The sequence below is a fragment of the Heptranchias perlo genome, chromosome 35 (assembly GCF_035084215.1).
Source record: "Heptranchias perlo isolate sHepPer1 chromosome 35, sHepPer1.hap1, whole genome shotgun sequence".
NCBI classification, from domain to species: domain Eukaryota; kingdom Metazoa; phylum Chordata; class Chondrichthyes; order Hexanchiformes; family Hexanchidae; genus Heptranchias; species Heptranchias perlo.
This window is the reverse complement of record NC_090359.1, coordinates 9208329-9219828: the sequence shown is the minus strand read 5'-3', so window position 1 is coordinate 9219828 and position 11500 is coordinate 9208329. Positions and strand designations below refer to the sequence as shown.

The 11500-nt window shown below is 46.4% G+C and overlaps 1 protein-coding gene and 1 non-coding gene across 2 annotated transcripts; both read left to right on the top strand.

Moving 5' to 3' along the window:
• Positions 1-1803: 1803 nt before the first annotated feature.
• Positions 1804-1877, top strand: trnak-uuu (transfer RNA lysine (anticodon UUU)). Its single transcript has one exon. It is a non-coding gene; the product is annotated as a tRNA-Lys (tRNA).
• Positions 1878-5861: 3984 nt separating this feature from the next.
• LOC137302010 (zona pellucida sperm-binding protein 3-like) lies at positions 5862-7032 on the top strand. Its single transcript, XM_067971719.1, has 6 exons — positions 5862-6034; positions 6120-6246; positions 6327-6406; positions 6489-6610; positions 6682-6816; positions 6895-7032. The coding sequence occupies exons 1-6, from the start codon at positions 5931-5933 to the stop codon at positions 7011-7013; spliced, it is 687 nt and encodes a 228-aa protein (XP_067827820.1). The 5' UTR covers positions 5862-5930; the 3' UTR covers positions 7014-7032.
• Positions 7033-11500: the final 4468 nt, after the last annotated feature.

The following is an 11500-nucleotide window of genomic DNA, read 5'->3' as shown; positions in this document are numbered from 1 at the left end:
ACGACAGGCTCACGTGACAGGGCATTGGTATTCGGAATGTCCAAAATGCAGTCCCCACTGCTCTGATGACCTGAATCAGACAAATAGTAATTCACAACACAGGACAAATCCATTTGATTTGAGTTTTGGAAACCCATTCACGACAGCAGCTGTCTCCCATCAGTTCACTTTTCCAAACTAAAGGGTGTGAAGCTTGCACGAGTGATGATCTGTGCTGTATTATTTCTGAGCAGCAGACTCACTTTGCCCCATCAATGCCTATTTGTTGGAAGGCGCAGTCCCCATTGGTCGAGGGGATCGGTTTCTCGAGCTGTGATTCACCATCCTCTATTTCAGGAATATTCCGGTTTGCTGAAAATGAGATGAGATGAAACGAGCAGGTCCAACGAGCCGGTCTGTAACACTACATGGCATCTACAAAGTTGTCTCTTGCACTTACAGTGAAGCGGAGGGCAGTTTTCACCCTTAAACCAGCAAGTTAGGTGGCGCAGTAAATAATGTAGATGGGAGCAGGAAGTAGCGAAGGGACATTGATGATTAAATGAGAGGGTAAAACTGTGGCAGATGGAGTTCAATGTGGGGAAGTGAGATATAATCCACTTAGAACATTAAAAAGATAAATCAGAGTATTTTCTAAATGACGAGAAACTAGTAACTATGGAGGAGCAGAGAGGTTCAGGGGTCCATCTCCAGAAATCACTAAAAACTAGTGGACAGGTACAAAAATAATTAATGGAATGTGAGCCTTCATCTCAAGGGGCTGGAATACAAAGGGTGGAAATTATGATACAGATGCATAAAGCTCTGGTTAGACCACATCTGGAGTACTGCGTTCAGTTCTGGACACCGTACCCCAGGAGGGACATATTGGCCTTGACTGGGTGTGGAACAGATTCACCAGAATGATACCGGGGCTAAAAGGGTTAAATTATGAGGACAGGTCTTGTGGACGAGACTTTTATTCCCTTGAGTATAGGAGGTTAAGGGGTGATCTAATTGAGATGTTTATGAAGATAAGGGGAGGGGAGTGTAAGAAGATGGTCTGTAGTGGAGAAGAGAAGCCGGGGGTTATCTTTACATTCCAGGATGATCCTGGAATAGTGAGCAGTTTTGTCAGAGGAGAGCAGGACCCGATAGTGCTTTATGTGGTCCAGCCAGATCTGGTGATGAATGGTTAACCAGTTGTCCACCATAAATGTTCAAGTCTGCGTCCCTTGGGCTCACAGGAGTGGAAATGAGGGCAGTACTAGGAGGATCGACCAGGGTGAGAGAAGAGTAATGGTTTTAATGGGGAGAAGGGCATCAAAGATGGAGGTGAGGGTCTGATCGAGCAGATGGGTGGCTGCAGAAATGTCGTGGTGAATGGAGGGCCAAAGTCCAGACAGTTGGGAATTTGAAAGTGCTGTTGTAAGTGACCTGGGGGAGAGTTTTTTCCAGGGATGAACACAGAAGGAAGTGGGTTAGTCCCACTCCCCTGCTCTTTCCCCATATCTCTCCAAATTTGTTCATGTCAACGATTCACTCAATTCCCTTTTGAAAGTTACGATTGAACCCACTTCCACCGCCCTTTCAGGCAGTGCATTCCCGATCATAAAGACTCGCTGCGTAAAAAAATCTCTCCTCATTCCCCCGCCCGTGGCTTTTTTGCCCATTGATCTTAAATCTGTGTCCTCTGGTTATTAACCCTTCCATCACTGGAAACAGTTTCTCCTTATTTACTGTATCAAAACCTGTCACAATCGTCAACCTCCATTAAACCTTCTGGGTGTAGTCTCAGTACCCTTCCTGCTGACCATCCCTTTAGTTCTCATGTGGTCCAGCGGTTAGGATTCCTGGCTTTTACCCAGGCGGCCCGGGTTCGACTCCCGGTGTGGACATAACAGCTTTTTAGTCCCAGCCTCGCAATTTGCCTGCAGTCCGGGCTGTGGCGGCTGCTTCCTCTCTCACTTCTGTGTCAGACCCAAAATCACACTGACAAATGAGGCAGACCACAGCTCTTAAAGGGACAGTGCACTAAAAGCAACAATGTCCAGACAGGTCACTCAGCAGCTCATGGCCAAGTGTTTGACGACAATCCTTTTATCATTCACTGTAAAACCCGAGGCTCAGTGAAACACTCACAGAATATTCTGGAAAAACTCAGCGAGTCAGGCCGAATCTGTGGAGAAAACAAACCAATTAACTGAGAGTCTCAGTGAGACAAGGAACGAGACACGGCTCTTCACAAATTGTCACGGGATCTTTTACACCTCGGAGCAGAAAGAAGGGACCCCCATTAAACACCTCATTCAAAGGACAGCACCTCTCACGATGCAGCTACCTCTCAGAACGACACAGTCAGCCTGGATCATGTGTCCCAGTCCTGGAATGGGAGCTGGAACCCACACCCTTCTAAACACCAGCCTGACTCCCTGGTGTTCCTCCCACCCTTGGCTAGTCATGAAACAGACTGTGCCACTCCCAGAGTAACTGATGAGCACAGCCTCAGCCCTGGGTCCCGGTCTGCACCATAACTGCAGCCTGTTACCGCTCATGGAAAGTGGGATTCCTGAGTTGATTCTGTGATGTGCATTGGGGGAGTGGGACTACATGGATTGCTCTTGCATAGAGCTGGTATGGACTCAATGGGCCGAATGGCCTCCTTCCGTCCTGTAACCTTTCTATGATTCTATGATTCCATGTGGGTGGAGAGGAATACAAGGAAGTGATCAGAGATGGCCTTATCCATGATTGACACGATCGGGAGTAGAGAGGCCACGTGTTTGCAAGGTCGAGGGGCTGGCCATGAATATGGGTCGGGGAGTTTCTATGCAGGGAGAGATTAAGGGAGGATAAAGTATCACATAATAGACTTGTTTTAAAAATTGAAGCCCATGGGATTAAAGGGACAATGGCAGCGTGGATACAAAACTGGCAAAGGGGCAGAAAACAGAGAGTAGTGGTGAACGGTTGTTTTTCAGACTGGAGGCAAGTATACAGTGGTGTCCCCCAGGGCTCAGTATTAGGACCACTGCTCGTTTTGATATATATTAATGACTGGGACTTGGGTGTACAGGGTATAATTTCAAAGTTTGCAGATGACACGAAACTCAGAAATGTAATAAACAATGTTGAGGATAGTAACAGACCTCAGGAGGACAGAGACAGACTGGTGAAATGGGCAGAAAGATGGCAGATGAAATTTAATGCAGAGAATTGTGAAGTGATACATTTTGGTAGGAAGAATGAGGAGAGGTAATATAAACTAAATGGAACAATTTTAAATGGAGTGGAGGAATAGAGAGACCTGGGGGTGTAGTTACACAAATCTTTGAAGGTGGCAGGACAAGTTGAGAAGGCTGTTAAGAAAGCAAATGGGGCCCTTGGCTTTATTAATTGAGGCATAGAATACAAAAGCAAGGAATTGATACTAAACCTTGATAAAATACTGGTTAGACCTCAGCTGGAGTATTGTGTTCAATTCTGGACACCAAACTTTAGGAAGGATGTCAAGGCCTTCGAGAGGGTGCAGAAGAGATTTACGAGAATGGTGCCAGGAATGAGGGACTTCAGTTATGTGGAGAGACTGGAGAAACTGGGGCTGTTCTCCTGAGAGCACAGAACGTAAAGGGGAGACTTGATAGAGGTGTTCAAAATTGTGAAGAGTTTTCATAGGGTAAAGAAGGAGAAACTTTCCAGTTGTAGAAGGGCAGTTACAACACGGGTTAGATAGAGAGCAAAGCTCCCTCGACACTGTCAAATCAAACACTCCCAGGGAGGGTACAACACGGGTTAGATATACAGTAATGCTTCCTCTACTGTGCAGTTTAGATCCCGCCTCAGATTTCAGATAAAAGGTTGGTTTCCTGGACACTCTGCTGGTGTCTCTCTGCATCTCTGCACCTCGTTACACCGCTCTCTACCTCCCTCTGCTGGTGTCTCTCTGTATCTCTGAACTCAGTTACACCGCTCACGATCTCCATCTTTTTTTCTTTTCTTTTTTTTCCTTTCTTTCGAAAGAAACTTATGAAATAAGACAATGGAAGTGATTGAATGAAAGGAGGATTCTAAAGACATTGAGTTTTTTTTCTGAAAGACATCCAATCGTATCACAACAGCGACTCATTGAATTGGAGTCAGGTGACTGCAGGTTTTGTACAAAAAGGTGCTGGTTGGTGGATAAAGTGATCGTTGAGTTGTTTGGTATCATGGGGGATTTTGTAGTGAGAGGTTTGTTCCCAGTGCTGGTGTTAGTTGGAGTGGTTTGTTGCTCTGATATTTGGCAACAGTTTAGAGGGCAGAGATTTCCATGGAGAAGAGTAAAACCAACCCCTGTATCCCAGAGAGTCTCTCCCCCTGAGCATCCCTTTGGTTCCCATTTCAGTGTGTCTGAGGGGAGAAGTCTGTCTCCACTGCAGACTGTGATGGTGCAGTGTGGAGAGCAGAACCTGCTGGTGAGGGTAGACATGGATTTATTTAGAACGAGGCACCTGATTAAAGCTGCTGACCTGACCCTGGGGACAGCAGGTTGTCGGCCAACTGGGATCTCCTCTCAGAACCACACTGTCCTCTTTGACTATGGGCTCCATGAATGTGGTAGCAGATTGCAGGTAATGTGATTCCTCAACTCTTGCTCCAATTTCACTGTGTGGATTACTGCCCACTCAGAACTCATTAACATCAGGTGAAATTCCAGCCACTGAGGAGATCCCTGAATGAAATCAGTGTATAAATTCTTGCCCACTGTTAAATATCACCCTGTGTGAAACTACTTTCTTTATATTGACATGTTAATCTTAGCTTTATATTTAAAAAGAACTTCAACTTGTCACTGAGGGACTGCATCTTTCTTAAATGGGTCATTACCACTCTCTAACTCTGAGATTCAATTCTATTGACCTTGAACCTTCACCTGCATTTCTCCAAACCACTCTGTTCTCTTGTGCCTCAATTGATTTATCTTTTCTGTTCCTTCCTGTGGATATTCAGGCCTGTTGCCTCAACTTGTAGTCAATGAATGTTCAGTGTGCGAGTTCCTGTTGAGACTGCTCTTAAATGATGAAACAAGTGGAATAATAACTGTATCCCAATGTATTAAAGGGGAACTCCACTTTTGGTTGTTACACCTGCCAATCCCCTTGTTTTAATGGACACAGATGAGGTTTAAAAGTGATGTGTTTTGTGCCTTCAGGTGAAAGCTCTATTCTATATGGGAAAGAATGCTCATCAAATCTGGCAGTGCCAATCATTTCAGGGTTTCTGACTGCAGGCCTGAAGTCCCCTGTAATAGAAGGTGGACTGAGCAGAGTAACAGAGGCTGCTCCAGGCAACTTCAACCCATGGTGGAGCTGCTTCAATCATGTGTCATTGAGGAACAACTGAAACTCCTCAAACTGCTGCTTAACAGGGCAGGGAAATGACCAGAAATAGCTTTTGTCCAATGAGACCAGCTCTTCATTCCTTAACCTGATGTCTTTCAGATGGCTGGAGATTTCCTGGTCTACACCACCCACCTGAACCACACCCCAAATGCTCGTGGATCTGTCATTGTGAGAACTAATGGAGCCATCATTCCCATTGAGTGTCACTATTTTAGGTAAGAATCTTTCCTCTGTGGCAAATAAGGTCTACAGCAGGTGCAGTTGTATGAAGTTGTCCTGAAATTATCTACTGTCCTTCCAGGAAGGGCAATGTGAGCAGTGACCCTATCAAGCCCACCTGGATCCCATTCAGCTCGACCAAGTCTGGAGAAGGGCTTCTGTCATTCTCACTGTGTCTTATGAACGGTATGTGATGGGTGGATGGGGAGTGCTTTTCTGTCGTTTCCCACTGGGAGTTACACCCACTGTCTCCAACCCTTGTCCTCTTGTACTTCAGATGACTGGCTTACAGAGCGCACCTCGACTGTCTACTACCTGGGTGACCTCATTCACATTGAGGCCTCTGTTTCAATGACCAACCACATGCCCTTGAAGCTCTACATTGACAGCTGTGCAGCTACATTGAGCCCAGACAAGGATTCCACCCCAAGATACATCATCATTGACTACCATGGGTAAGGAGCTCTCTGCTTTCTCCAGCTGGTTCTGTCTCAATAGGTTCACTTAATTCACTTTGTCCCTTTTTTAATCTTTCTTCAGTTGCCTCCTGGACAGCAAAGCTGAGGACTCCTTTTCAACCTTTGTGTTGCCAAGAGGTGAACGTGAGCTGGACAAACTCCAGTTTGACCTGGATGCATTCCGCTTCTTTGGAGATGACCGTTCCTTGGTAAGAGGAAGCCAAACATTGGGTTCCCCATGTTGGGAGGAGGTCACTAAATAACAACTTGTATTGAATGTGTCCCTCAGATTTTCATCACCTGTCACCTGAAAGTTGCTGCAGTGGATCGGAGAGATTCCATGAACAAAGCTTGTACTTTCCAGAATATGTAAGTTCCCTCTCTCGTTCAGGGATGTGTTGTATTAAAGGGTGATGGACAACCTGGTTGATAAACTGATTCTCTGGTTTAGCTGGACCCCATTGGAAGAATCTGCCAATGATGTGTGTGCCTGTTGTCATCTGGGCAGCTGTCGTGCCACGAGGGAATTCCGACTTGATTCCAGAGGAAGGAGGGATCTTGCATCTGGACCTGGTAGGACATTGATCCCCTCTATGTTGGAGGTCACCCTTTACCCTCTCTAACTGGAATGTTTGATATTGCAGAGAGTGATGCTGAATTGAAGTGGGAGGGTGAGGCCTCACTTGGACCCCTGGTCATTCTGGATCCTGATGTGACAGAGCTGGCAACTGATTCCCTTAATGAGGTTGAGCAAAGGATGCAGGAGAGGTCTCCGGGTGGTGAGTTGGTTGACTGCTAGTTTCCATTTTCTCCTCAGTATTTCCTTCACGAACCATTGGTTTCTTGTTGCTTTTTAGGTGTGGAGTCTGAGGTGGTCCTGATCCTGGCCCTGACTGTGACCGCTGTCTCTCTGATCTCTGCTTCTTTGATCGCCTTGTTCCTGTACAGGAAACACAAGCAAACCCAGTTCAACTAGTTATCAAATGACCAATAAAGCAGTGACCACTTGTATCTTCTAATGGCTGGTTGCTCATTTTTCATTATCTGGCTCCAATCAGCATGCAACGAGTGCTCAATTCTGTTAGTAACACTCCGCACTCCTCCACAGTTCCTCCTGTTAGTGAAATGGGTTTTAATGGGTCCATGTAAGTAGTGGCAGAATGGCTGGTAATAGTGTATCCAGGCCCTGTCCAGGGATGGCTGCAGCAATGGGTGTCGGCTTGCCAGGCCCTCATTGTGCAGGTCAATGAACTCTGAAGGGACAATGGGACTGGCCTGTGGTACTGGTGCTGGCTGGTTGACGGCCCAATCATTCCCTTGGTGTCCCGTGGCCATTGATCACTCGAATCCCGAACGGGCTCCAAACTCCAGTTAAGCTTTCCCTTTTGGAGCTAATTGTCCAAACACCAATAGTATTGAAAGTCAGTGGACTTGGAACTCTCCTCCAAGATTGAATATCTCTGCCCCTGGTGTAAAGATTCTTGTTTAGTGGGGGTGGGGCTCCAGGTAGATTTCAAATGTTCAGTGTAATGGTTAATGTACACGGGGGGCAATGTTGTGCCCAGTGGGTACAGGCACAGTGAGAATGTGAGGGACGGGGAGCCCAGCGGTTGTGATTTCACTCTGTTGGATTTGAATTTCACCTGTCCTCTTGTGAGCACAGATTGAAGTTTCTTTATCCTCAGCTTCCCCTCACGACAGGCCCTCAGGATTGTCTTGTAAGTAGTTCGTCCTATTTTCAAATTACATTGTTTATCATTCACTGTATTTGAGGGGTGGTCATTGGAACAGGAGTAGTCCATTTCGCCCCTCGAGCATGGTCCACCATTCAATGAGATCATGGTTGATCTGTGACATAACTCCATATACCTGCCTTAGTCATATCCCTTACCTTGTTTTGCTCAACAAAATTTTAAGCTGAGGTAATAGATTTAACAATTGAGCTTGCATCAACTGCCATTTGTGAAAGAGTGTTCCTAACTTCTCCCACTCTTTGCGTGCAGAAGTGTCTCATAACTTGACTCCTGAAAGTCCTGATTCTAATTTTTAGGTTCTGTCCCCTGGTCGCTAAACTGGCTGTGTTTTTATAACTTTACAGTGAATTGGGTCCAATCCATGTCTGGGACACCCTTGTGAAATCCTGAAATTTGTTCATAAAATGGTTTTCAGATTAATAAGAGAATGTTGAACTTTATTGAGCTGTGTTTTCCTTTTTGTTAAATCAGACATTCAGGGGGTCTATTAAACAGGATGGGAGCTGTTAGCAGTAAACACCCTCTTCAGACAACATTCTTTGGCGGGTGGAAACCACTTCTCCATTTAAATCAAATCATGGTAATATTTTACTTAAGCTATAATCACTGAAGTTTAGTGTTTAAACATAGCAGGAGATCCAGGCTTGTTCTGTTGAAGTAGAATAACAATGAGTTAGTGGGAACTTTTAATAATAGCAATTCATTTCTGCTCACTATACACACTGAAGGTGATTTTTTTTCCCAGTGGAAACTGCCGTCAGACGGCCCCTCCTCACTTTCACTCTGAGCTTCCTCACACCATTGACAAATAGTGTTCGGAAACTTTAAACCCAATAGATGACAATACATTCAAGTGTGGTGTAGGTCCATCCTACCCTCTTCTGACTGTTGTCTGATTTACATATAAGCATTTCAGGGAGACTTTACAAACTGGATATACTGACCAGGAGAACTACTGTGGGATATTTTAAAAATGTTGCAAAAAAAATACTATGTAGAAATGCTTCATGAATTCATTCTCAATGAAGCTTAGGATGTTACAGGACAGAAACAGGTGACTTTCCTCTCGCCTCTCATCCAATTTAATGTTCCTCTGTTCCAAGGTCCTTATACTATTATTCCCATTGAAAATAATTCATGGAGTTTGTGTCAACAACGCTTTCGGGCAGAACTCTACATTGTCCCCTCCCTCCCTGTAACGATATTTTTTTGAACCATAAACATGTATCTTTTGCCATGTTACATTTGACCCGAGGGGTTATAGAATCATCGAAATTTACAGCACAGAAGGAGGCTATTCGGCCCATCGTGTCTGTGCCAGCTGAAGAAGAGCTATCCAGCCTAATCGCACTCTTGGTCTTGGTCCGCAGCCTTGTCGGTGACGGCACTTCAAGTGCACATCCAAGTACTTTTAAAAAGCGATGTGGGTTTCTGCCTCGACCACCCTTTCAGCCAGTAAGGTCCAAACCCACACCACCCTCTGGGTGAAAAAAATTATCCAGAGATCCCCTCTAATCCTTCTACCAATTACTTGAAATATATGCCCCCTGGTTATTGGCCTCTCTGCTGAGGGAAATAGGACCTTAATATCCTTTTTTTATTTGTTCATGGGATGTGGGTGTCGCTGGCAAGGGCAGCATTTATTGCCCATCCCCAATTGCCCTCATGAAGGTGGTGGTGAGCTGCCTTCTTGAAGTGATGCAGTCCGTGTGCCCCCCAATAATTTTATACACCTCAATTAAATCCCCCCTCAGCCTCCTCTGTTCCAATGAAAACAACTCCAGCCGATCCAATCCTTCCTCACAGCTAAAATTCTCCAGTCCTGGACCATCCTTGTAAATCTCCTCTGGACCCTCTCTGGTCCAATCCCATCTTTCCTGTAATGTGGTGACCTGAACTGGACACGGGTTAAATTTATTAGTCCGCCTGTTCCCACAGGTCCCAGTCGAGTTTCTTCATTCCTTTCCTTGGTTCAATCCGTCATTCACCGATTGGGTTTATGACCGGTCACCACCTCCTGTGATTTCCCCAATTGGCTGCCCCTCTTCTCAGAGATTCTCTCGCTCCACAGACCACCTGCACTCTGTCGGTTCCACCAATCCGGGAAGCTTCACCTGTGATTGGATGAACTCGGTGACCCGGGCTCGTCATGGCGGCCGAATCTCCCACAATGCAGAGCGGCGGAGAAAAGGCCCCATCTGTGAGACGTGCCGCGCTGCACTCTGGGAGAATGTTCGCACATGCGCACATCACCCGCCGGATCAGCGGCCGCTTCCTGTTGTGTCGCGAGACAAACTTTCCGTTTTTTCGGTTGAGAACGAGCGGTTTTTATTGTGACGGAAACTGACGTCACTTTTCCTTTGAATCGCGCGGTTTGATTTAAATAAACGGCGCACATGCGCAGTGTGGCGCGTCCCTCTTAAAGGGCCCTGGACCGGCCGAGAGTCCCCGAGCCCGGGGACAGGACCGAGAGACGGGCAATGGGATCAGAGCGGAGGGCGGCCCCGGGGAGGGGGAACTTGCATTTCTCCAGCGCCTGTCACATCCTCAGGACGACCCAAAGCCTCGCAGCCAATGAGGGGGCTTTGGAAATGAGGTCACTGTTGTAATGTGGGCAGCCATTTTGTGCACAGCTAGATCCCACAAACAGCAATGTGATAAATGACCAGATAATCTGTTTATAGGTGTTGGTGGAGGATTAAATATTGGCCAGGACACCGGAGAGAACTCCCCTGCTCTTCTTCGTTGCTGGGGGTGACGGGGTGGGGGTGCGTTGATCGGGGTGGGGGGGGCCGTTGCTGGGGGCGACGGGGCGGGGGCAGGGGGGCCGTTGCGAGGGGTGACGGGTGGGGGCGGCGGCCGGCCGTTGCCGGGGGTGACGGGCGAGGCCTGTGAGCCGCTGCGGCCCTGGGCGGAGAATGGCGACTCCAGTCTCACCGCCGCCTCCCGTCTTTCGAGTTCGAGGCGCCGTTAAACAAAGAAGAAAAAACTTCCGCCAAAACCGTGAGGATCCGCGCCTGGGCCCTGACCTTCTGCGGCTCTGCACACGCAGCCTTCGACTGCAGGCTCCTGACAGACATCAGGTATGGGCAGAGCAGCAATCAATAATCAATCAATCAACAAATCACAGCAATCAATCAATAACACCCAACTAATCAATAATCAATCACTAAACAAATCACAGCAATCAATCAATAACACCCAACTAATCAATAATCAATCACTCAACAAATCACAGCAATCAATCAATAACACCCAACTAATCAATAATCAATCACTCAACAAATCACAGCAATCAATCAATAACACCCAACTAATCAATAATCAATCACTCAACAAATCACAGCAATCAATCAATAACACCCAACTAATTCACAAGGATGATACCAGAACTGAGAGGATGGAGTTATCAGGAAAGATTGAACAGGCTGTGGCTCTTTTCTCGAGAAAGGAGAAGGCTGAGGGGTGACCTGATCGAGGTCTTTCAGATAATGAAAGGGTTTGATCGGGGAGATGCAGAGAAAATGTTTCCGTTTGTGGGGGAGACCAAAACAAGGGGTCATCAATATAAGATCGTCACTAATAAATGCAATTGGGAATTCAGGAGAAACCTCTTTACCCAAAGAATTGTAAGAATGTGGAACGTGCTGCCACAAGGAGTAGTTGAGGCAAATAACATCGATGCATTTAAAGGGCAGCTAAAGAAACA

Coding starts and splice junctions, on each gene's coding strand:
- LOC137302010 (XM_067971719.1), top strand. CDS start 5,931: ATGACCAACCACATGCCCTTGAAGCTCTACATTGACAGCTGTGCAGCT. Junction 6,035..6,119: donor ATCATCATTGACTACCATGG/GTAAGGAGCTCT, acceptor ATCTTTCTTCAG/TTGCCTCCTGGACAGCAAAG. Junction 6,611..6,681: donor GGATCTTGCATCTGGACCTG/GTAGGACATTGA, acceptor TTGATATTGCAG/AGAGTGATGCTGAATTGAAG.